Below are 26193 nucleotides of genomic sequence, written 5' to 3'. Positions count from 1 at the left end.
CGCAACGAGGGAATTTAATAGTGTGTGTGCACATCTGTACGATCGCCGTGCCAGCAAGCATGCCCGAACTGGCAGGCAGACAGGCAGAGTTTAATAAAGACTGTGACAGATAAACAGACAGTCAGACAACCAAGCAGCCAGACAAAAACAGAGAGCTTAAACAGTAATTAGGTTTTGACTTAGGGGGATTGAGGTGGAGATATCTCAAGAGATAACTGTGTGCTTTACAGTCATTCATCGCCAGATGAGAGATCAGAGGAAAGCGTAAAAAAAAAAAGGAAGACTTAATGATCAGCAGATAAATAAGCTTCATCAGAAAACAACAGGACGTGTCTGTAGGTGTGAGCACACCTGTAGAAGCAGCAGAAAATGTCGAAACGCCTGTCTTCTCGTCGGTAGAGGTCCATGCTGAGGATGGCGGGGAAGATGAGCAGCACCATGGCGAAGTTGAACACTACCACCACTGCGGCCTGGAAGGGAACACAGAAAACATGATGCTACCTATGGAAAAAAAGTGGTTGGTGCTGTCGAGTATGCAGCTGTATAAAAGGATTCAAATCCAATGAAAACATAAAAAAAAAACAAAGGACATTTTGTCCAACGTAATGAAAAGTATTTCTCTATAAATATTCCCGCACTTCCATCCGTGCACAAGTTCCAAATAGCAAAACGATTGTGAAGATGTTGCACGGCCTCAAAGAATTACTGTCTCTTAACACAAACACGAGGAAGTCTTAAATATACTCTTAAAATAACACGATCTGAATAAGCTGGCGTCGAGGAAGAAATTGCCTTTCAACACATTTTCGAAAACACTGAGTGTGCAGGGAAAAAGCAAGGTGTGTGTGTGTGTGTGTGTGTGTGTGTGTGTGCGTGTGTGTGTGTGTGTAATAGAAGCCAGTACAGTGTTGTGGTTAAGTATTTGAAGTTGGTGCACTGGAGCAGAGGGTGGGGGTTCGGGGTAAGGTTGGGGCCCTGCCCAGAGTACAATCTGGATCTTGCGTAGTTGCCAGACCGCTACACACATGCAGACACACACACACACACGCACACAATCTTGTGTGTTTGCCAGACCACCCAAGGAGCCGGAGGCCCGCGGGGCCTGAGGTGATGAGCAGGCGCTGTGGCTGTACAGACAACACACACCCCTTACACACTCACACATACACACACGCATCTACTGCCAGCTTAAAAAACTGTGCAGCCTCCTACTTAAACCACACCTTAACGCCAAACAGACACACACACACGCACTCACACACACACAAACACACAAACACACAAACACACACACACACACACACATCCTCGCCCTCCCTCATTCCTCAGCTCACTACTCAGTCAACAAGTGAGAGAAATAATGTGAGAGAAAAGAGAGAAGAAAGCTCTGCAAGGAGACGAGAACAATTAATTCTCAATTGGCCCACTAACGTCCAGACAGATACAGTATGACTGCGCTCACACACAGACACACACGCATAGCGACCGCTAGCTGACCCCGGAGTGAGAAGATTTATCATCACATCTGTCCTCCGCGCATGAATGTGTGTGTTCCTGTGTGTGTTTTTCGTGTTGTTATCCGGGCAAGATTCCCGTTTTTTTGTTTTTTTTTGTCAATACCGATGGAAGGAAGAGAAAAAGTGAGAGAGAGAAGGAGATGAGTCCACGGAGGAGTCGACCGCAGGAAGTTGTTAATGGTGATAAAGAGACACGCGCGCGCGCGATAACGCACATCCCTGCACGCATGAGTACCAGCGATTGTGGTCGGGACGTGTGTGTTCCATAATAAAAAAGATAGGTATCAGCATGATCGTCTGCCTCGCTGCGAGCCTGCCCTCCACCAGTCACAAAAAACCACAAGTGTAAAGTATGCATGCTATGTGCGTGTGTGTGTGTGTGTGTGTGTGTGTGTGTGTGCGCATGTGTGTGTATTAAGCGGCGCTGCATGGATTAGACCCATGGGGTAAATGGATCATGTTTGACAGACCCGCTGTACTAGAGCCATCTATCCACACATGCTAATATCGTACTCACTGTGGCGACATCTTGCCTCACTGTGTGTGTGTGTGTGTGTAGGTGTGTAAGAAAGAGAGTAAAGAGGAGGGAGGGAGAGAGAGAGAGAGAGAGAGAGAGAGCACCATCACCATTCTGCTCAGCAGTGTACAGAGTACTTACCGTGCAAACGTCACATGTGTAACTGCAAAAACTAAATTCTAGTCTTCATATCAACTTTCCTGTTGAACTTTGATGCTGAGTGTTCGTATTGTGTTTGTTTCAAAAAGACAACTTTAGCATCCCAGCTGCTTGTATATGACCAATTGCAAGCTTCCAATGTTGGTCTCCCAGAACGTATTTAAAAAAATCAGAAAGCCTTTGAAATAGGACTACACAATTAACTTCAGGTCATCATATGTCATAAGTAAGAATTTACTTCATACACCCCTGCAGCTTTGCTCAAGGACACCTCAGAGGTGGTAATTCGGAAGGGGTAAATAGTCTTTGAATTTCCCCCGAAGTTACAAACACAGAGAGCTGAAACCAAAACATTTCTGACAAAGACAAATTTAATGAGACGTATAAAAGCATTTGATGTGATGGTTGCAGCACCCCGACCACGAACACTGCATCCACTATACTGACAGCAGCCTGCCTTTATAATCAAACCGTGGCTCAATCCAAGCGCACCAACTCCGTTTTGGGTGTTCACACCTAGAGGTAGGGTGTCCCCATTCTATATGACCCTCAGAATGGAGACACACTTCTAATCGAGGCATAAGACAACTCTGTTGTTACAAAGTTTGGCAGTTTCATCTATAGCAAACACCAAACAACTGCTACTAGTTTGCTGATGGTCTCGGTAGCAGATTAGCTGGCCGGCTAACGTTGCCGACTTTTGCATGACAGTTCCACATTTTGATGCATTTCAATGTTGCAATGGCGTGAAGCTGTGAAGGATTTGCGAGCGTTTTGTTTTTCCATCTTCCTTCAGATGAATGGCAAACGGCAACTGTGATAAGACCAGGATTGCCTCATAACGCAAGAGAAATCACCGGAGCTGAAGGCGGCATGTCGGTAATGTTCCGTCTGTTTACATAAATCGACCTCAACTAATGATGTGTGAGGGTCCTGAAGGGTTTTTTTTTCCATTCGATAGGGGCAGATTTCAACCAGCACCCCTTGTAACTGTGTCTGAAATGTTCTTCTATTCATGAAGAGCATCTACATATATTCTCTATTTCATTTGTTTAATGGTTGTGCTTTCTATCCTTTACTGTTAAGACCAACGAAATGTGCGACACGTATCAAACAGTCCCACCGACTCGACTGTTTCAATTCAGTTTTTGCATTTAGGTTCCACTTTCTCGCTTTATGCTTCTACCACAGGAGCCACCGGAGGCTTTTAAAAAAAAAAATCTGATACCGTCTCCTCCTCGCAGTCTGAATCACCGCGGCTGAGCTCGAGCGTTTCCGTGAATTAACAATTCAGTGGTTTATTGGAAGCATTTTGTCCGACTGACAGACGTCTCGCTCTGTCCCAGTTTTCACTGTTCTGGTGACGTCTATAATTACTGACAGATGTTAGAGAAGTCAGCGCTCCCCCTCTGGATCCCCCCCACCCCAACCCCCACCCCACCCCCCACCACCTTTACACGCACACACGCGCAGATTGAGACACGCACACACGAAGAAAAAAAAAAAACAGCTCGACCAGTGCTTTTCGAACCTCCCACACAGATACTACAACTCTCCCGCATTCAACACACACACGAGCATGAGGATATGAACACACGCACGCACGCATACACACACACACACACACACACACATACGCGCAGAGGGATTCAGTTACATGGACCTCAGCCACAATCTGGACAGACACCGGGCCCACCACTAAACAGCCTCAAAGAGGGAGGGAGAGGGCTGGATGGATTTAACAAAACACACACTCCTCTCTCTCTGTCTCTCTCTCTCTCACACACACACACGCAGACTTTCAGTTTGATGAATGAAATCAATAAAACAACGGTCTGGAGAAATCTGGAGCCAATGAGGACTGGAACAGGACTATTAGTGAGAGAGAGTGAGGCCGCACACGACTGAACTCTCTCTCACACACAAAAACACACACACAAAAAACACACACACACACACACACACACACACACAAACACTGCCGGGCATACCTGTAGGGAAAAGGCTCTGAGCGCCGGGATGGGGATGAGGGCGGCCATGAAGAATGCTGTGACGTTGCTGATGGAGGTGAGAGCCACGCTGGCCCCGGTCCTCTTCAGACACTCGCCCGTACGATCCTGACAAGAGACGAGAGAGGCAGATAAAAGCAAAAGCACTGAATCTCGACTCTTTTGATCCGACTGTAGCCGAAGGCGAACGTGTAATACTCGAGACGGTGTACAATTATCCCAACGCTGACGTGATTGACAGTGATTGCAGCGTTGTTTTTTTTTGAAGGCCCTGAAGTGCTCTCATCCAGCTGGGCCTGTCTACTTCTGTTTGAAGAACAGAAAGCGAACTTGGAAGGAGAAAAAGCTCCAAACGACACAAATACACTTTATCACATCGCCACCGATTGACTGATTCAATCTTTGATTTACACACAAACGGAGCGGCGGTGAGCAACGCAAAACAACCCCTGGAAGTTTTTGTCGGCAATCGTGTGAAGATTTGAGGACGTGCAGGACCACACAGGGAGCATGTTTGCAGGCGTGTCAATCTGTGTGTGTGTGTGTGTGTGTGCATATCAGACAGGAGAGATCAGGTTCAGCTCTGTTTAGTTTTCATCTCAGCCACACAAAGGAAGCTGGGGGATGAGGGAGGCATAGAGACAAAGACTCGGAGGGGAGGAGAGCAGGGGAAAACAAACACAAGCAAATACATGCCTGTGTTTTCCCCACTCTGGAGGTGAAAAGTTACCCTGCGCCACAAAAAAGAAAACGCACACACGCACACGTATAGTGAGGCTCGTGAGGTTGCACAAACGTACACTTTATTTACACTTTTGCCCTTCTGTTTGTAGGGCCATTTTTCTTTGAGTCGATGAGAATATACAAATTCGAGTACTAAACTACATTAAACACATCGGACAAATATTCAAAAACACCTCATAAAGCATATATTTAGTCCGAAGACTTAATATTTATTCAAGTGTGTGAAGCAGAAGGAAAGGTATCTGAGGTTGTGTTGTTCCGTCACACGAAACACTATATAATCATGTGCTTTGCGTTTTCAAAGGAACATTTTTTAATATGGAGCATTGCTCGGATATGCGGGCCGAGTGTGTGGCACATGGCTTGTTTGATGCTACATCACAGGCAGAGACAGGCTTTCACACATTCCTCTATGGAGGAGATAAGACAGTGAAGTGGGGGTGGGGGGGTGTCAGGCACAGGGTGAGCAGAGTGAAGAACGGGCGAGCGTGGGATGTTGGCCTCACCTCGAACGGGATCCTCTTGTTCTGACCGGTCTCGCTGAAGGCATGAGCGAGGAGGAAGACATCGTCCACTCCGACGCCCAGAGCCAAGAAGGGTAGCACCTGTTCCACACAGACAGACTTCATGAGCTCGGGCCAGGGAAACTGTTTCAGTGGTGTTTAGTTGAGTATGTTAAATGTTGTATGTATTTCTGTCATAGTTTAGCTTTTGGCTCTGGGAAATTATCTTTTCACATTTTACATTTGAAAATAATGGCAGATTGATCAATATTAAAAGTAACTGTGCTGAATGAAATGTGTTTGTAGTGTTAAAATCAGAATTTGGCAGGACTCATCACCCTTTTGACTCGGTCTTTAATCCAGAAATGTTGCCAATAGTGGACTCTTTTATTGATGCAAATCTTTCCTTTTGACATTCTACATTAGAGCTGCACGATCATTCGATGAAATTGTCTGCTATCTCAATAACTGATTGATTGTTTCAGTCAATTTCCATGTAAAAAAAATGCAGGTTCCGGATAATTAAACGGAAGGATTTGCAGCTTTTCTTTGTCATTTGTGATCGCAAAATGAAGAGTCTTTTGGTTTCTAACGTCACCTCATTTACATTTATGAACTGAGCAACTTAATCGATCATCATGTTAATTTAATACTTAACATAAGATCCTCATAGCCATGACAGAGATGGGCCTTTAACTTAGATTTTGCAAATGTAGGCCTATAATCTCCTGAAATGTTATTTTGCCCAACAGACTGTCCATATAAACTGTCACTAGCTGATGTTTAGTGTCTTATTAGTTTGAATTAGTAGATCCTGACCTTTACTAACTGACAGTGGAGGGCAACTGTCGAGTGTGTGTGTGTGTGTGTGTGTGTGTGTGTGTTACCTGTGTGGTTGCAGCATTGAAGGAGATGCCCAGGAGGGAGCAGAGGCCCAGGCCAGCTGCCACAGACAATGTCACCAGCAGGACACCCGCCAGCCCCACAGCCCCCTGAGACTTGGCGCAGTCCCACCGCAGCATGGTCAGACACGCATAGGCCAGCTGGGCACAAAAACAGCACACAAGCAATCCGTCTATTAATCAACCTGTCGTGTTCGGAAGCCATTAAACATCCTCTTTTTGACTGCTAACTACTTCCGCTTCAGTTTTAAAGCTGTTCACAAAATGCACTTCACAAATACAAAGTTTTCTTTTTCCCTGACTCTGCTCTCACCATCAGCAGGTATCCACTGGCCACACGGATGACGCTGATGTCAGAGAAAGACTTGAGGATATCTTCCAGAGTGGTGGTAGTGAAAGACAAGACCTTCTGAGATGAATTTGCTGCAACACTCTGCAGCACCGCCTGTAAGAGAGGAAGAGGTGGAGATGGAAGGAAGTTACACTAAAGGTGACTGGAGAAAAGAGAAAGATCAATACAGAAGTGAATCAAATCAGTTCATGAAGATAAAGGATCAGGACTCAGCAAATGTAAGCTTCCCTTTTCATTCCTTGCCAGGAGATGTTTTTCTTGTTTTTCTCCCCTTGTGTGTCACATTTTTCATCACGAATGTGCCGGAAAATACAAGGAACTGTAGAAAGCAGCGGATCGTACAGCTACATAATCCAATTGCATTCGGTCGACGTGTTTTAAAAGCTCTTAATCAAGTAAAATGTGAATGAGACACATTGTTTTTTTCAAGAGCTGTTAATGGAAGTTGCAAAGGAGTGAGATATCTCGCTTTTTTCGCATCTCTGTTGAGAGCTGCACCGATCAGACAGCTGACAAACATGGAGGCCACAAAAAACAGCAATTTTCAAAAAAATCTTTGAATTGAGTCTCTCTTTCAAACTCGGCACTGACTGATCGATGTTCATGCGCTGCCTGACAGAGACAAATTAATAATTATTAACAAGCCAGAAGCGTTAACGTCAACACGCATCCCGACATCGAGCCTGAACAGGGGCGAATATTAGCGCATACCCCTGGGTGTTCTGTTTAAATTACAGCAAACTGAAGCTGTAGCAGATAAATACCTGTGACTGCTGCAGGGTCAGTTGATGCAGGTGTAAATGCCGATTATACACATTCACGTTGAAGTTAGCAGGTGTTGGTGGGGTTTTGTCTGATGTGAATGGAGTATTATTGACCCTTGCAAACTGCCCGATTTCCAGCAGAATGTGCAATCGAGCCTCGTGTTATCGCGTCGTCCACATGATCCTTCCTCTTTGGCTGCCTGTTGTCCAGCCCGTGTGATAAATAACGTGTTGCGCACCGGGTGTAGAATAAGTACATCTCGCCCAGCAGAGGCGGATCACAGCCCTGAGTAACGAGCTCTGCCTCTGCAGCGGGAGGTATTTGGGAGAATGTGCAGACAGTACCATGACCCATCCTCTCCCTCTCTCACTATCTCGGGGCAGACAGATGGCTTCAACATTGAACTGCAGTTACAGCTCAGTTGGGAGCAATGCTGGCTGACACACATTAGGAAACACGCACTAGATCACACACACACTCGCACCCACGTGTGAACTCGCACATGTGTCCGGCACATACCGACATGCACGCACATACTATTCCCGCAGACACGCCTTATCGTGCAGAACACAGGCACACACACACACACACACGCACGCATACACACGCACACATGCAGTTAACACTATTTGGCATCTTTTATGTTTTCCATTGATAAAAACACTGTATTTGGATGGCGGGGAAATCACGCCTCTTTTCCATCAGTGATCCGCCGGGGCCTCAAGATAAATGGTGCACACACACACACACACACACACACACACACACACACAAGGTCACACCATGTCGAACAGAGGTTGGGGCCCCCAAAACAAAGACCAGATGATGTCACACATGAGCCACCAATGGGGCCACAGCTGGGAAAGCGATTGTGTGTGAACGTCTGAGTGTGTGTTTGCGTGAGTGTTTGTACATGCGTAAAGAAAGAGAGAGCGAGAGAGCGAGAGAGCGAGAGAGCGAGAGATATCCAGCACTCCCTTAATGTATTCCAGACATGCTCACCCTGTTTCTCGATTGCTCCTCTCTGCAGAGCAGTGAGAGGAGAGCTTTAGCCCTTTACCACACACCAACAGTGGTTCTAGTATCTATCAGGGGCCCCGGCTTTTGGATGGGGCCTTTCCATGTTCACCTGTCTCCGGCTGGTGATTTACAATGTGGTTGCAGAGGCTTTAGAGTAGATTTCTTTTCGCTTCTCTCTTTCCTCGCCCTCTTTTCTGGTTCTCTCTCTCTACCTCTTTCTCTCTTGTTTCTCGAGTGTTTTGGCCCTCACCTCAGCGTATCTCCTCTGCCAGGCTTCCAGTATAGCTGCAGCCTTCTCTTCATTCCAGTTGATCTGAGAAACCTCGTGGTAGGCCCGAAAGTGCTCGAACATCTGCTTGGGAGTCATCAGCTGGAACATGGTCTGTAAGGCCTGGGCACTGGAGAGGAGGGAAGGAAGGGGGGGGGGGGGTGAGAAGCAGGATGAAAGGAGTGATGTGTCATGTTTACACAAGAAGATCAACAAGGTGATGAGCTGGGTTTTTCGAAGAATCTTAGATTTAAAAACGTACAAGGCAAACTATGAGCATTAAACGCTCTGGTTATTAGAACTACATCAGGAGAAGCAGAAAAGTTGGTCTTAAAGTCTTAAACTCATCAACCCAAAGAAGACAAAAATGTTTTTTTAATTTAACCACTAAAGAAAGAGTGAAAAAGAAATACATCCAAACCACAGCGCCCGGGGCGTATTGGACGACAGACATCATAAACAATGGTGCGTTCGGGGCACACCTGCTGCATAGGAATAATATTGTTCCATCTGACGTGAATGTTCGAGCCAAGAACACAGATGCCCACAGCCATGAGACTTGCCTCATACACCACACAACACAAACATCCACTCGTTTCAGCCGCCTACAGTTTTGATGCCAGGGCTACACACAACCATTGTTTTCACTTCAATTACTCTGTTGGTTATATTCCGATCAACAGATGAATCGTTTACTCTATATGATGAAAATAAAATAATGAAAAATGTCCATAATAATCTTGCAGAGCCGTAACCCTAACCCTGTTGAAATGCTTGGAAAAAAACATAATTCACAGAGCTATCACACATTAAGAGCAGCGGATTCACACAAATGATATAGCATCAGAATGGAGAAGGCATTTCCCTGTTGATCTGAGCTCCTCACTGAAGCTGCGCTTCCACCAACATGCTTTCGGTGTAGTACACTTTGAACCATAGGTAGCCCCGTGTAATGGACAGGGTTGCTTACCGGCCTGCTTCAGGGGATACTCCTTTCACTTTTACAGCAGTTTGGAAACAACACAGGGCGATAAAGCTGATGCATTTATGAACTGACACATCACTGGTAACCTTTTTTACCTCTGCCCTGTGTGCGCAGGGCTCCAGGGTGCGACTATTCCCCAAAATTCTCCAAAATCCCTAACTTACAAATAACCATTCTAATCTGTAACAAAGTGAACTGAACTGTTTGGCTGAATGTGCAAGTTGTTCCAATCCTCCTCTAGGACCTTCAGGTTGATACCTCTCAGGTGCATAGCTGCATCACTGCTGATATTCCTTGCAATCACAAGATATGGCGACGGAAGGCACCCAAAGAAACACGCAGAGCTGGATAACAGTGTTGTTGTTGTTTTTACATTGCGTTTGCTCCTTACGGACGGCTGCAGTGCTTTCTCTTGTTCTTATTCCAAATCAAACAAATCGCGTTATAATGGCCGAAAAATTGTACTTCAGAAAACGTATAGACTGGATTTGTTTAGTGGCAAAGGGAGAACCCGATCCCATAAAAATAACTGACATCTGGTCCCAATCTATAAACCTCCTGATCACGTCCTGACAGATTTTGTGTGCTGAAGAATTCAAAAGACAGTCCCGGTGCGAAACACGATGAAGGCTGTAAAGAAATACAGCCGATCAGTCATTAAGGAATAACCCCGGAATAGATCGCAGCTCCAGAAACACTGGTCGACTCAGCCACGTGTGATCTCGAATCGTCAAATTTTATGAAGCGAAGGACCAGACATTTGCTAGTCGTTCTCTTTATGAATGTGATGCCTGTAATGCGGTGATAATCACGGTAATGGTGGCAGTTAGCAAACAAGATGTAGAAACTGAGTGCCAGCAGTAACAGCCCGACGGATAGAGCAAACCAAACCGCACACACACACACACAACACACACAAACAGGCAGGCAGGCACGCACAGACACCCTAATGACCCAACTTTGCCAGGAAAAAACACGACCGCAAAACAAACAACGCACCCCACTGTACTCTGTGACCGGTATGTGTGTGAATGCGTGTGTGTGTGTGTGTGTGCGTGTGCGTGTGGGGGGGGGGATGCCTTTGTGTGTATCACATGCATGTGCGTGCACCACCCAAAACGGTAATTTCGCATTAAAGTAAGTGGTCCGTGAGCAAAGTGTTAGATAATTTGTGCAGCTTCTTGTTGCTTAATAAAATGTTCATGTTTTAAATTCCTGTGTGCGTTTCATGTTTTTATATTTACATATAAAATGTATGATATTTTTATGTGTCTCATATAGTAGATGACTGAAGGCTGTGTGTTCCATCATGGAAGGGAAACAGCTTATTCACACAAAAAACAGTGTATATTATATATCCATAGGTATACAACATAATCTATAAGCTTTGTCCTGGTACTCGAGCTGGAATTAGGTCCATGTACCCCAAAACCACTGTATATTTGGACAAACTAGCCAAGCAATAGATCACTCTGTGCATGTGTGTGTGTGTGTGTGTGTGTGTGTGTGTGTGTGTGTGTGTGTGTGTGTGTGTGTGAGTAGGTAGTGTCCAAGCAGAGCAGCCAGAGCTGAGCAGGAACAGCTGGAGCTCTAAGATTTCACTGGAATCTGCTAATGACTGCAAGATTTACAGCACACAGCGCACACGCACGCATGCATGCGCCGCTTTCGGGGAGCATAAAAGAACAAAAAACACACACTCTTTCCAGAATAAGCCCTGCAGTGATCACAGCAGTGTTTATGAGGGTGTGTATGTGTAAGTGTGGGTATGTTACCTGAGCAGGGGTCCGCTGCCGTTCTTGGTGGTCCCTCCTACGATCAGTTCCTCCTGCCAGTGCATGTACTTCCTGGACAGACCATGGCAGCCGCCGCTCAGGGCCCGCGCCACGTCAAATGGCTGGTGCAATAAAAGCAACGGGCGAGAAAAATAACTGTCAGCAGCTCGCCTCAAAGTAAAGGCTTGATGTTTTACCAAAACGTATCAACGTTGCACGTGTACGCAGATTTTTCAACAGCCAAAAGAACTTCGAGCCCTTACCTTAGTTGAGTTCTTATTGGGCGCGGTGAGAGGGCAGTCGGGGTCAGCGGGGTTCAGACACGGTCTGTCCATGTAGCCGTGTCCGACGTCTGCCTTTTCCAACATGTCCTCGAAGCTTTCCACGGGGAAGTTTGCCTTTCGCAAGTCCTCGAGGAACTCCTTCGGGTCAAAGTTGGTCCACTGGAGAGGGGCTTTACCTCTGTGGAGTCCAAGTCAAACAAGGAGTAGTGTTAAACTGTGACTTTAGTCATGCTTTGAGGTTCCATGTTTCTGTTTATAGGCACTTTTCAAGTGGATTCTAAGTAAAAGTCTATTTATACTTTCATCACACATAGAAGCCATCCTTCTTATTGGCAATAACAGGATTGTACTAAAAAAAATAAGTATGTCAAACTTATTTAGAAGAGAAAACCACAGCAACCAAAGTAATCTTATAAATAGTCTCCAGGGATGTCCCTCAGTGGCTAAGTTGCATTCTGGGTAATGTTGGCACCAGGTTTTGCAAAGAAAGAGTGTGTGGAATAAAAAAAAAGGCGATATCTGGCTCTGGTGAATCGATTTGATCATTAGTTTTTAAACTGTCCCTAATGGGTCCACCAGTGTTACTGCGATATTAGACTAGTGGGCTGCTTTCCAAACCAGATGCTTACATTACCCACAATGCAACACTGAATGAAACCTGTTTTATCAGACACTCCAGTCGTTAACAGAACTGTAAAGTGTTCAAAGAAGATCAACACTTGTCAGATCGTCGGTGACTGCCTCCAAGTCTTGACCTCACCAAACGGCCGAGCACAAAATGATCTCTTCTTTCTCGCTAGGTGACGGAACACAATAAATGGAGACCAGTTCCCATCATGCAACGGCACAGTTCTGAATTCCTGCTCCGAACCGGTCCTTGTCTCTCTTCGCCTCACACATTCCAGTCTCTCTTTCTCTGAATCTCTCTCTCTCCCTCTGTCATTCAGACTACATTGTATGTGCTTAACCAGGCTTGGGTTATTATTCCCAGCCTCCCAACCAGAACATAGTAAAAACCTTATTTACCATCTGAGACCAACGGGCAATGCACACACATACACACACACGCACACACACAAGCACACACACACTCATATACTCCGATGAACCAGGCTCGAGCTGATGCACCTTCACACGTCGACAAAACACATGTATGCACCGATGGCAATGGCACACACTATGTGCATGCACACACACTTGCAGAGGTAAAGGTCTGCTGAGTATTACTGTAGCAGCAGGCCATTAGCAACAGAAGGGCCAGACAATGGTGTGAGGCCCAGGGCTGGAGAGAAACTATCGCCAGCGATACGCATGCCAGCAACCACTACAATAGAGCCTTCAGAGGGGACGAGTTCAGGACACACACACACACACACACTCACACTAACACGCACACACACATACACACACATACACACTCTTGTTCCTCTGTGGTGTGTCTTTGGATGGGTTGAGCGTGTTCGGGCAGCCTCTACGAAAGGGGCAAAAACAAGATCCAGAGATCCTCCTTTTCCTCAACATGTCTCTCTTGAGAAAAAATTCTGTTAACATACACACTGATTCCTTAACATCACTTCAGTCAAAGAGGAAAGCCCTACATGTGCCCAATTAGGATTCTTTTTGAACTGCATCTGATCATGTGTTTGAGAGACAACAGTCAAACTGATGATATGGTGTTTTGGCCGTGTTGCAATTGTGCTGACACATCATAAAATGCAGATTCTGTCCACTAAAAAAAAAAAGGAGTTTCGTGTGCTTACGGGAGATAGACCATTCCAGACTGGAGCTTGGCTCCCTCCCAGAAACAGTCCAAAGGGGTGATGATGAGGCAGGGATGTAGCTCTTCTATGATCTAATTGGACAAACAACATGACCACACACAGCAGGGTTGACACACATTGATAACAGCAAGTATATACAGAGAAAAAAAGTACATTCATTGTGAGGGTGAGCGTGAAAAAACATGTGCATCTTACCTGATTCATAACATGAGTTTCTGTGACTAGTTCTCCTGATTTGTAGCATAAGTCTTCTAATTTCCATTGTCTGAAAAGGGAGAACAAAAGAGTTTCCGTTCAGTTTCTTTTCAAAGAATTGATCGATTATACATGTTAAAATACCTTTCATCATTATGAGGCAATGCTTGCAAAAACAAAGCTGAATACATGATGTACAGGTATGCTGTACATTTAGGTACCACAGATGGGATAAACTGCACATGATAAAATTCTTTATACCCACAGCAATCAATGTATATCGTCAATGTGTTTACTTTATCAATTTACATCAACTACGACTGTACGTTTCGTCAATCTCTGGTCTGCTCCGGCACACATGTGGTGTGATACACCAGGAGGCGACAAACAAATATGACGATGGGATTGTTTCATTTTAAATACTAAAAATGTTTTGGTCTGAATAAGCGATCGTTTACATGAGTTAGATGAAACACCACATTATACTGAGGATTATATCTAAATGTATTCCTTTCCTTTAAAAGAAACAGTTCAAATGAAGCATTTTCCTAACTTTCAGGACTTTATACGAACCCTGAATCACACATTTAGGGCAATACAACACAACAACGCCAGAAACAACTAACTCAAAAGTCACAAACGTTGACTCTGTGGAAAACTTGACACAAGATTCACATATTCACTGCTCGGCTTTCGTTCGTGTTTGTTTGTAATTAACCTTCCCTTTGACACAATTTTGTTTTGGAGGAACAAACTGACTCTAATTGTCCAGAAATGGAAAACAGGACGCTTAAATACAGACTGGGACACATTAAGACATGAAACATTTAGTTACCTGTTATAAAGGTAAACATGAACTCTGCTGGCTCGGAGAGCTGACTCCAGGTGCTGCAGGAGAGCCTCCACCGTTAGAACATTGGCTCCCTCCTCCCGCGGCGTCTGGATCATCAGCTGAGGGTTAAACATGGCCTCCTCGCCAATCTTCTGTCGCGTGTACCTCAGCTCCTGGTTCACACGCCCACCAACTGCAGAAAGAGGAGCCAACGTGTTGCATAACTTCACCCTCTGTGCATATATCCACACACATTGCACATGCATATTTGATTATTTAGGGCTCATGCTTTCACCCCAAAACATGCCATTTTTCTCCAGGTGTAACCAGATATTAACTTAGGTTTCATTAACCACATCGTACAAAAGTTGTGTTTCTGCTGCAGGAAGCCACTAACTGACACATTCTGTAGTGAATAAATTCCTCATTCAACCGTTTGGAAAATCTTTACTGACAAATTTGAGAAAAAAAGAAGGGGAAATGCCCAAAAGTCAATCAAAGAGGAATCAACTACATGGCTGGCCTTGAATATGTGCTTCAAAAACTAGATTTACTTCAGTTAAAACATGAAAACCCTTTCATAAAAAGAATATATATCACAGGTACAAATATTTTTTTCCAATACAGAAGGTAAGACAGCCTGAACACAGCTGTCCCACTCAAACACACGAGCAGCATCATGCGCTGAAACATCTGTGGCTCAAGAAGTGATCCTCTGTGCAAAGCAGACCCAAAGTCATCCCAGCCTGGCCACCGCACTATCTGACTTGTATCTTGAACAAAAGCACTCCGCTAACAGTGAGCTTGTACCGCTACAGCGCCAAACAAACCGGCCTCCTTTGAATCCACAGCAGCAACGTCACCTCAACAAATCCACCTCTCACTAAAACAAGCTCAACGTTTCTACTCAAATTTGCTAACAAGTCGGCAGCGCCAGACCACATTGACTGCATGTGTGCGCGACAGTTCGTGTGTGTGTGTTTGATAAAGAGAGGGAGGCTCTCTTCCAGGCTTCGCTCCCAGTATCGTGGTGGGACTAAGCCCTGTGCGTGCGCTCTGAGCTTCTCAGCTAGCCCGAGCTACAAAAGCAGCCTTTCAGGCCCTTTAGCTGCCCTGCTCCACCCCGGTACAGCCGAGGCAAGTCTGGCAAAGTCTCCCTCGCAAACACACACGAACAAATGCAGGCAACTGCAGTCATGCAAGCGCGGACAAAGTCTCGCATTTTCAGTCAAACACGAGATGAAACGAATGAATAGCAAAAATGAAAAGCCGTATAAAAGTTCTGTGTGTGCGCGCCTGCAAGTGCGTCCCTCACTTCAGTGTATCTTTGTCTGATTTACAAGCAGAGCCCTTCAATCATCAGTGACTGAAAGCTCAGTGAAAGCTTGGGCAATTTATAGCCATCTTCTTTTCCCTTGCTCACACAAACACGCTCGCGCGCTCACGCAAACACATACACAACATGGAAAATGCCCAGTGAGAGAGCCGACTGTGTGAAAAATCTGTAACATTTTATTATGCCTTAATCCAATTTAACAATTCCGCTCGATTCGTGCAACAGCAGGCATAGATTGAATATTTTCAGCCCATTGTAATGGCATTAAAGTTGAACATAAGCATGCCTGTTCTGCTGAGCCGGACCACCCAGTCAGACCAATGGAACAGGGAGGGAGGGGGCCATGTCTTGGGGCATTAGGAAAACACACTTGATTTCTTTTTTTCTGGACCCAAACGGCATTCCCATCTGATCCTGTCTGAAGGCATGTTTATAATACTCATCATTAATAGCAGGCCCCGGCTAACCGGAGCGACATGCTTTCCACTGCTAGGCCAGCTACACGGCTACGTTACACCAGCCCTGCCTGCAGAAGAGCACGCATGGAACTGATTTAGACCCTACGCACACTGACAGTGCACTAACAAGTCAACTTGTCTGGTACACTCAGCGCTCAGAGGCAAAGCTAGCCCCGAGGCTTGGCTACAGTGCCAAGAGGAAAAATGGGAACACGATTGTGGGGCAACGGACGCATCGATTTTCAGCTTCTACGTGTGCGAGGAGATGAGGGAAGGTTGATTGGAAGAAAAAAAAACAAACGGAGGGACGAGCGTAGAAAGGACTCACTGTCTGTTTTGAACACATTCCACATTGTGGACTGCCACCCAAAGACCATGAGTTTACAGCGAGCAGCGAGGAATGGGACAAGTCGAAGGAATGTACTCTCTCTCTACAGGAAACAGCACATCACGGCCTCGGGCTTAGAGAATTCCACACTTCACGAGGTTACAGCGTTTTGGGGTCAACACTCGCGCAGCCTCGGGGTGAAATTAACACCCCAGCTGGACCAAGAAAATGTGCGCGAGTGTGTGTGTGTGTGTGTGAGCGTACTGGTGTACGTGCGAGCATGTGCGTGTGAGTGTGTGTGTACACACAGCTGTGTTTCTTCAATGACACATATTCCCATATTTCTTCCCCTAAGAAAACTGGTTGACCCCGGCATGTGTTGATATCTTGGAGGTGTCCCGCTCCAGGCTCAGCTGCTGTGACCTAAAACAAAGTGTCGCTGACTTTTACATGCTTCCCATACCGGCTCCGTTTTGTCACTCACTTCCTCTCTCCTCCTCACTCGACATCACTTTCAACAAATGTTTTGTGGTTGTTAATTATTCTTTGGGTTATTCATACACACAATGCCCACCTGATATCACTACAGCCCAAATAAGACCTAAAAACGGCTCAATCGCTCTGAGATATGGCCGGAAATGCAATAATATTAACCCACAGTGTGCTGACCCGCAGGACGTATGCGGTTGGCATAAGCCTGCCACTAGCCGACTATATCTGCGTGTTACCATTCAAAGTGCCTCTGTGACACAACAACCTCCGATCTAGCAACGTACGCGCCGAAAATGGCATTTTAATGCCAGGGTCCTGCCTCCTCCCGGGAAGATGTTCCACCAAAACAAGTTCCTCCACCACACTATCATTCAAAGAGATGAAAATACTGTATCATAGTAGCGTAAATACCATCAGTTGTTTGAGTTTCTCAAAGGTCGACATTTGCTGTTTTTTCTTAGTCTTCTCTGCAAATTAAGCACTCTTTGATCTCAGCAACAAACAACACATATGCCAACTTGGGCTCTTCCAACTTGTGACGGGCGTTTATCAGTCTGACGTTTCATAGAGCAAACAACTGATAAATGAATCGAGAAAATTAACGTTCAGGTTAATCGGCGCAGCCGTGAATCAATCGTGTCACCACTGCCCTCTACCAGCCATCTCGCCCTATACCACACCTGTGGGGAGTGGGGTCACATGTACGACCACCTGTGTATGTGTGTTATATCTGTATATATTCGTAGGCATCTGTCGCTACATACTATAAATCTAAGCGCTTTCTCAAAAACAGACATGCACAGAACCAAAGAAGAAGAAGAAGAAGAAGAAGAAGAAGAAGAAGAAGAAGAAGAAGAAGAAGACTATATGTGTCACTGTATTGGAGCGCTCAGTGCGGGTATTCAGTGTGTTGCATAACATTAACCCCTGGTCCCCCCTATTCTCAAAGTAGGGGAATGGGGGGCGGTGGGGACGAAAGGAGAGAAAGTAGGTTTCTAAGGAACTGACATCACCCCCTCCCTCCTTTCAGTCCAGAACTCCCCCTCCTCTTTATACTCTCGTTTTCTCTCTCTTTGCTCTATTCAGCTCTACGCTGCGATTGGCCAGATCATGATGGCAATCAGCCCGGCCCCTCTGTCAAAGCCAGCCCACCTCCCCCCCTTTCCCCTCGCCAACTTTCTCCCTTTTCCATGCTACACACACACACACACACACACACACACACACACACAACAGCATGGCCCCACCCCCTGCACATCTCTCACGCCTGACAACGGAAGCATCCCGCACTTTCAAGGAAAACACACACCACTGGCGGCAAATGACTCCTACAACTCTCCAGTGTGATATGTCTGTTAAAAACACACACATACACACTTTGCTCATAGTGTACTGTACATAAACAAAATAGCAGCGCATCTCTACTTTAACACATCCACATATATAACGGATCAATCATAAAAATAAAAAAATAAAACGCGTCCCTCCTTCCAGTCTGAAGCCCCCCCGTCACTTTCACCGCCGCCAAAAGAGATCCATTACTGTGCGGGACCTCATGTGTGCATATGTGAATATACTGTACGTACGTGCATGTGGCTAAACACATCTTTGTGTGTGTGCTTGTGTGTGTGCAGAGAGAGGATTAGCTGGATTAAGCCCCCTCTCAGCAGGGACCCCCTGTGGTGAGGAGGAAGCCCCCCAAAACCAGGTCATCTCTCTACCACCAAGTCTACTACAGCAACCTCCCGTACCCTGAGGCCTCTATACTGCCAGAGGGACAAGGAGGATGACGCAGGACAGGGGCGCGAGGATACGGTCTGGTAGAACGTTCCCCGAAACTACAAAAAGCTTCTTCAAGGAAGCGACTTGTCAAGTCAACACACACAAAAAAAAGCTGGTCAAACTCTGATACCTGAATTTGGATACCAGCCAGTACTCACACCAGAGTATCTAAGGATGTGTTGAGTTAGCCAACTGGTAGCTCACTCAGTGGCATGTTATGTTAAAGCAGGTTAATGGTCGAGGACAAGCTCGGCCTTGTGCTTCTAATGTAGAATTCTAGTAAACTATGAAAAACAAAAATATGGAGCCTATTGGATATCTTTGTAGAAGTGTTTAATTGCTAGCACATCAGCGCATGCTAATTAATACATTAATGTTTGCTAGACATTTTGGCTATGGACGACTGAATCTGGTTTGGCACATGGATCGGTGAAGTTGGTCCTATATTCGATGATCGAATTACATCAGAAGTGGCGCCAAATATTGAAATTGGATCGGATCATTTCCAACTCTATTCTAAATTACAAGTGACTTTGAAGCACATGCTGTACTGGTATCAGTAAATACATTCAAATCAATGCTCTGATACCGCATTCTTTCTCTGGCTGTAGGCATCGGTCCGTGGGCTCACTCGCATGGCGGTGAACATGCACAGTGACACCTGTTGCACGAGATGTCACAATGCCGGCAAGTGAAAATGATCATGCTGCTTTATCAATGCGTATTTTCATGTGGCTGTTTTCAGATATGATAAATGTTGAGAGAGAAGTTCCATCACTTCATCGCTTAAAAAAAAAACCCTGAAATTAAAGGCTTCGTATGGAAAATCGGACACAGCTGCTTCTGCGAAGACTGATTTTAAAGTTACTTATGAGCTTTAGCAATGAAAGTCAAGATGCATTTCCTTTGTTATAAATAAGGACTGACTGATTAGGCGGTCTGGCCGATTACCAACATTTTTCCGATCATCGGAGTCTGTGTTATTTTGTGCCAGAAGAAAAAGAAGGAGAAAAGGACTTTCACTGTCACTGCGAATGTACGTTTGCATATTTGTATATAACCAAATATGAGTGATCTCCTTTATTACTTATAATCAGTATCAGCCCTGATAAAACCATCATTCAATCGGTCAAATGCTGGTCCTCATGGGTGGTCGGTCGTTCAAGTACCATTTTTCCACAGCAAGTCCCAACCTCACTTAGGCAGATACAGTATATTCATATAGAAAATCAGATATTCAGGTGACTTTTGAAGTTAAAAGAAGAATGTGCAGAAGATAAACTAATGATGCGTCGGTGTTATCACCAATCTAAGTGGCATCTTTTTCCCAAATGCCTCTCATTGGGCCTCATTTGTTCCCTGCTCACTCTGTTCCAGTAAAGTTTCCCACACCAGAGTCCCCTCCTCGTGTCACCACCACCTCCTTCCTGCTCATCCTCTACTCAGCTGTTGATGCCAATCACCTGACAGGCGCTTTGATCACTTAGAAGAACCCACCTGTTGCCTTCCTCCAACACTCATCTGCTTCTACCTTCTACCATCTGCTGTCACTTTGTGTCCGTCCCTAACTCCATCTTGGAGTTTGCCACGTTATATTACTGCGGCTGCATCTTGAGTTTCCTGTGCGAGATCTGGGAAAATGTCAACCATTGACGAGATGCATCTGTCACTACTAATTATGAATATTCAACAATTGCTTAAAAACAAAATGTAATGCACCACAGCTTTTGAAAGAAACAATCAGCTTGAATTGTTTACAGAATTTCTCTTACGACTTGGACGTCTTTCACGTTTTCTGGTATCAGGAGAATATCCCGAGCCTTTTATCGTCTGCTGGGTTGCATTAGTTGAAGAGCAAGAGCGTGACTTTGGCATTTTCAAAGTTTGATTGCCCAGATCAAACTTTGGGTTTTTTCCACTTTCACTAATGAATCAGGGCTCAAGACAAACTTTTATCCACATCGACAGCACTTCATTTGGGTGCACCCAATAATACATTTTGATTTAATTTTATCAAACACATTACCTAAATGATTGTTAACAGGGATGACGTCGCAAGTACAGTCAAATCGCATTGTTTGAAAAATAAACAGCAAGACTTCAGGCACACTGGTACAACCAAGGAAAATGTTGGCCACTTGACCATTGTGGTTTTCTTGAAATCTATGAAGAATCAATCTCAATGCATTTGCTGTCTATAAGCTTCTCACATTAGCTATACTATTGAATTTTATTGATTCTCCTCGCATTGTACACATTTTATCTTCTGGACTTTATCAATGCGGACATGACCTCAGTAATTTTTGCTGATCTTGATATTGCCCACAGCGTTTACATGCAATTCTTGAAAATGGATGATTTATTGATTTTGCTGTTAGGTTTCCTTTATGCTTATGTTTTGTCTATGTTTGGGATATTTCAATATTTGTTTAACATTCAAATTCCCATGTGTGAATACTCTTAAGAGTCCGCTCATTTTTAACTGAGTTTATAGGGTGTCTTGCGTTCGCTCTCTCTCGGTTGTAGCAGCAGTGGCGAGAGTACTTGAAGTACATGTTTCATTGGTTGTGGTGGCACCATACGCAGCAGTATGCAAAGCAGTAATAGTAGTTTTGAATGCGGGGTCTGCAATGCAGGTGTGCACACAGCCACAAATATGTGATGAAAGGCCTCACTGAGAGCTGAGACCCTGTCTGACCTGTCTGCCTTCCCTCACTCTCCCCCCTTGCTCTCTCTCTCTCTCTCTTTCGATCTCTCCTTTCAGCTTTCAAAGAGGAGGGCTGGGGGCTGCCACACAGAGGAAGGGTACACCGAGCAAGGTAAGAGAGTGTGTGACGCCGAGAGAATAGGGAAGAAGCAAGAGGGCTGATAGAAAGGAGAGGGAAAAGGTAAGAAACGGGGAGCAGAGGTGCTCTGACGTGCAGCTGGAGAAGAGAGTGTCCCCTCACGCGGCGAGACACCCCCCGAGAACCCCGACCCCTGACACAAATGTGACACCCCAGCTGCCAACCCCTGCCCCCCCTCCTCTCCGAACCCCCACCCATACCACCAACCCTCACCCCCCAACTCCAGCATTACCATATGTATGGCTCCCCTCGCCCCTGATTATGCTAATCACCTGTCCGGCCCCTGCAGCCCCTAAAATGGGTGTATTTAGCAGTCGGCTGGCTCCCAATGCAGCTTCCCCTGGGCCCGAGGTGTACATTCACACACTCCTCAATGGGCAGATTCTTCCACGTTGCTGCCTTCATTCAGGTCCCACTTTCCCCTCCCAACCCCCCACCTCCACCACCCCAAAAAAAAAAAAAAAAAAAAAAAAAAAATCCTATTCAATGCCAATGGATTCTCAGAGCAGTGGAAAGAGTAGTAGGGAAAGAAAATGCTGACAGAAAGTGTGTTTGTAGCATGTGCATGCATGTGTGCAGCGGTTGTGGTTCAATTAAAAATACTCAAGAAAAAGGACATATTAATGGTGCATGAGACCGAGAGAGACATGTGAGATTTGACGCTGCTGCAACACATGAAACCCTCTGGAAAAAAAAAAAAACCTTGCATCACCTCATCAATTAGCTACAGTTCCGTTGGAAAGGAAAAAAAAAAATCTCGTCCCATCTCTCCTGCCGGTGCCTGTCCAATGTAAGCCAGGTGAGCCATCTCCCCCCCGCTGCATTTTACTGCCCTGTGATTGGCCCACGGCCCAGCCATAACAGACCGTGACATGAGCTTGAACAGCCAATCTCAACCAGCCATCTCCCTGTCATTTCCTGGAAAGATGGCCCCGTGATTCCAGGTATCCCAAAATCACACATTCCGAAGTGTAGAATAGAAGACGGAGAGAGAGAGAGAGAGAGAGAGAGAGAGAGAGAGAGAGAGAGAGAGAGAGAGAGAGAGAGAGAGAGAGAGAGAGAGAGAGAGAGAGAGAGAATTTCCTATAGCTACCTTTTCACTTATAATTTCATGGTCACTGGGACCACGTATCATTTGAAAGTGATGGTGCCGGCATCAAGACGGTACTTTGATACCTTACTTTGGGGATTATGACAATAACCTACGTTTTCAATTGTCCCACCAAGCATTTACGTGTGGCATCATTATCGGTGTAAGCAACATGGCTGTCACTAGCAGCCTGGCTATTGTCCCCAGCAACAAACAGCCAAACAGGCTGTCCTTCGGCAGTATTAGGCAGGTTTTGTTGCTTATTAATCTAGTAGAAAGAATGGCATTTTTTTAACCGCTGCGGGTCGGTAAGGGGAAACACATATCAACAAGGCAACAACCTTTGCAACAACACCGGGGCTCTTCATTGAGCCAATGCCCGTCCGTTCATTCTTGTTCTACCTCAGTTTCTATCACGGTTTACTCTTTGCATTCTCTGCCTCCTCCATCAGCGAGGTTCTCGTCTTTTGCAGCGTCAAGTTTCCACAGATATTCCAGTTGTTCAACAGTTGCCTGGGGACCGCAACTGGGCAAAACTATGAACTATTAGCAAAACTTCCAGTTTTGGTTGTGTAAAGACAGAACATAGAGCCCAGTCTCGTGGCAGAACGAATCGCATGGAACCAGCCTTTATGTGGATGGTGTCATTTTTCTACAACCTTTAAAATATGTTCAAGTTAAAGCTCTGTTTTGGTCTCCACCACCTCCTCTGGGAATTATCCGGATCTTTAGACACTAAATGCTCTGCTTGGTTAATCAGCTAGTCGGTAACTTCGTCTGCTGCCTGTTGTCGGGGAGGCAGTGAGCGGCGGGTTTTTATCCGAGCTCGTTTGCTGAAGGAGCAGCACACTGTGGCTGAAAACTTTGCTGGCGAGAGCGGCGATAGCAAAACTAAAACAGCAAAGTTGCGGGCCAGAAAACCAAAACACTGGGCTCAAAGACGCTAAACTACTAGGTAATAATTCTCTGTGGGTTTGTCACTTTCTAGCAACCACTTTCATATTACACAATTTGAGCCATTGCCGACATAAAATGATCAAGAAGAGGAGCTTTAAATTGAAAACACTGACAAGCAAACAAGCCTGAGAATCTGACCAAGTGCTACTGAAACTCAGTCTACTATCGAGTTAGAAAAATGTATCAACAAACTGGATTCAAAGGCGATATTTTGGGCAGCGCGCCTGATGACGACCAAGAGGGGTTGAAACAATGCCTTTTTCCATCCAATGTAGTTTGAATCCAGCCTGCAGATGCTCATCTCTTTTTTCGACGTGCAAACAGAAAGAACAGTGAGACAGTGACAGGGAAGGACAGACACCTGTCGGGCCCCGCTGCACTTCGCAACACAACAACCTGTCGTGTCCTCAGTCAGACTCGCCGGGCGGTCTGAGACTAGTCCTCTCTGACGCATACTGACTCAATCTGGAGGCTCCGAACACCCTCAATCATCCGAGAGAGGAAATGTTTTATATCTCTCTATCTTTGTGCCTTTGCGTGTGTGCATGTGTGGTACTTGTGTAATCGCCACCGCTGCCAGATTTTTTCCGGTGACGTTGCGCCGCAGGAATGGCAATGAACTATACCGCTACGTACGAAACCCGTGCGTGCCAGAGGGGCTGAAAAAAAAAAATATATAAAATACCAGCGACACACACGATTTGAGATGTTGATAGTGTGTTTGCACTGAAGAATTCTCGGCGCTGTAAGCCTGAAAAGCATCACTCCGCACCGCAATCTCCCTCCTGGTTGTACAGTAGGCACCCGCAGCCAAAACACAAACACACTACAGCTACTATGCTCCTGCTTCTTTCCTCGCTCCGTTTACACCCCCCAAACACACACACACACACACACACACACACACACACACTCTCCCCTCTGCTGTTTTGTACTTTCTCCACCCCTCTGGCAGTCAGCGCTGTGAGGGAGGGAAGAGAGGAAAGGGGAAGAGGGGAGGGAGGGACAGGAGGGGAGGGAAGGGAAGGAGGGAGGCCAGACCACCCTGCTCTCATGGCAGGGCTGAGTGTTTACATTGCCGTGGCTCACTCTGTAATACATCTGGCATTCTGAGGCCACTCTCTTCAGCCAGGGACGGGGGAGTGGTGGAGGAGGAGGAGGAGGAGGAGGAGGAGGAGGAGGAGGAGGAGGAGGAGGTAGGGGTGAGGGTGGAGGTGGGGGTGGGCTGGGGTAAAAGAGAGAGACCTTTCTGGCAGAGAGGAAAAGAGAGGGATAGAAAAGAGGGAGAGAGAGAGAGAGAGAGAGAGAGAGAGAGAGAGAGAGAGAGAGAGAGAGAGAGAGAGAGAGAGAGAGAAGGAGGTAGAAGGGGGAGGGTAATTCTCTCCACAGTCTCCTGTGGTCGGTCATTCGCAGGGCTCTGGTTTTTGAATAAGAGCGCCTGAAAGAATGCAAAATGTAAACAGAGAGCTTGGAGGCATCTCAGGATGTCGTTTGTGAATGGGGGAGCGCGCGCACACACATACACACACACGCACACACGCAGGCAGGCGCGCGCACACACACGGCACGGTTAACGAGCAAAATTTCCCCCCCCAAAAAAAAAAGAAAAAGTTATTTTGCATTTTTTGCTTTCGCCAAGTACGAGCTAATATACACAAAACGGCCTTCAAGCGAGGGGAGAGCCGCTTGAGAAAACAACGCTGTAAGTCTGTGTACAGTACCAGAGGCGCAATGTTTCCCCATACTAAATCCCTCACCAGCTCGCCTGCACTTTTCATCAACTCGTAAAGTTTAACACAACACGCTGGAATGTTATTCCTTCTATAGAGGTTTAATCCTGTTTGTAGTGAAACTGATAAACACAAACTTAATTGAGTCCAGTTTGGAAGATCTATAAAAAAAAAAAAGAAAGAAAAGCAAAAGGTGTGCACGTGTGAGTGTGTGTGTTTGTGTGTGCATGCTCACGTTTGAGATGGATGGAGGGAGAGAGACGGATGACTCTATGCAGCGAATTCTGTGCAAACAAGGAAAAGCGATTGGGTGTGGGCGCGTTTCGCGTATGTGATTGCTTGCGGCTGCCGAATGAAAGCGGCGGGAGATCGTGAGCGAGAGGAGAGGAGGAAAACAGATGAAAAGGAGAAGATGAAGAAGAGAAAATAGCAACAACAAAAAAAAAGAAAAAAAAGAAGAAGGCCCATCAAAATAGCCTGCCATGCCAGCCCTGGTCAACCACCTCCTCATTCACAGAACCAAAAACTCAGAAAAAAAGGCTCTCTGCACATGTGAATGTGTGTGT

At 45.7% G+C, this 26193-nt stretch overlaps 1 protein-coding gene across 2 annotated transcripts in view; it reads right to left on the bottom strand.

Moving 5' to 3' along the window:
* ptch1 (patched 1) overlaps positions 1–26193 on the bottom strand; it is a 55823-nt gene that overhangs the window by 20914 nt on the left and 8716 nt on the right. For both annotated transcript variants that reach the window (XM_030417773.1, XM_030417772.1), the window contains exons 3-13: positions 14612–14801; positions 13777–13846; positions 13561–13652; positions 11780–11978; positions 11517–11638; positions 8739–8886; positions 6665–6796; positions 6337–6492; positions 5453–5551; positions 4185–4310; positions 352–470 (exon numbers count right to left, since the gene is read on the bottom strand). In XM_030417773.1, coding sequence (XP_030273633.1) covers positions 352–470; positions 4185–4310; positions 5453–5551; positions 6337–6492; positions 6665–6796; positions 8739–8886; positions 11517–11638; positions 11780–11978; positions 13561–13652; positions 13777–13846; positions 14612–14801 — 1453 coding nt within the window. The remainder of the gene's footprint in view (positions 1–351; positions 471–4184; positions 4311–5452; positions 5552–6336; positions 6493–6664; positions 6797–8738; positions 8887–11516; positions 11639–11779; positions 11979–13560; positions 13653–13776; positions 13847–14611; positions 14802–26193) is intronic.

The sequence above is a fragment of the Sparus aurata genome, chromosome 5 (assembly GCF_900880675.1).
Source record: "Sparus aurata chromosome 5, fSpaAur1.1, whole genome shotgun sequence".
Lineage (NCBI taxonomy): Eukaryota > Metazoa > Chordata > Actinopteri > Spariformes > Sparidae > Sparus > Sparus aurata.
This window is presented reverse-complemented; position numbering and strand designations above follow the sequence as displayed.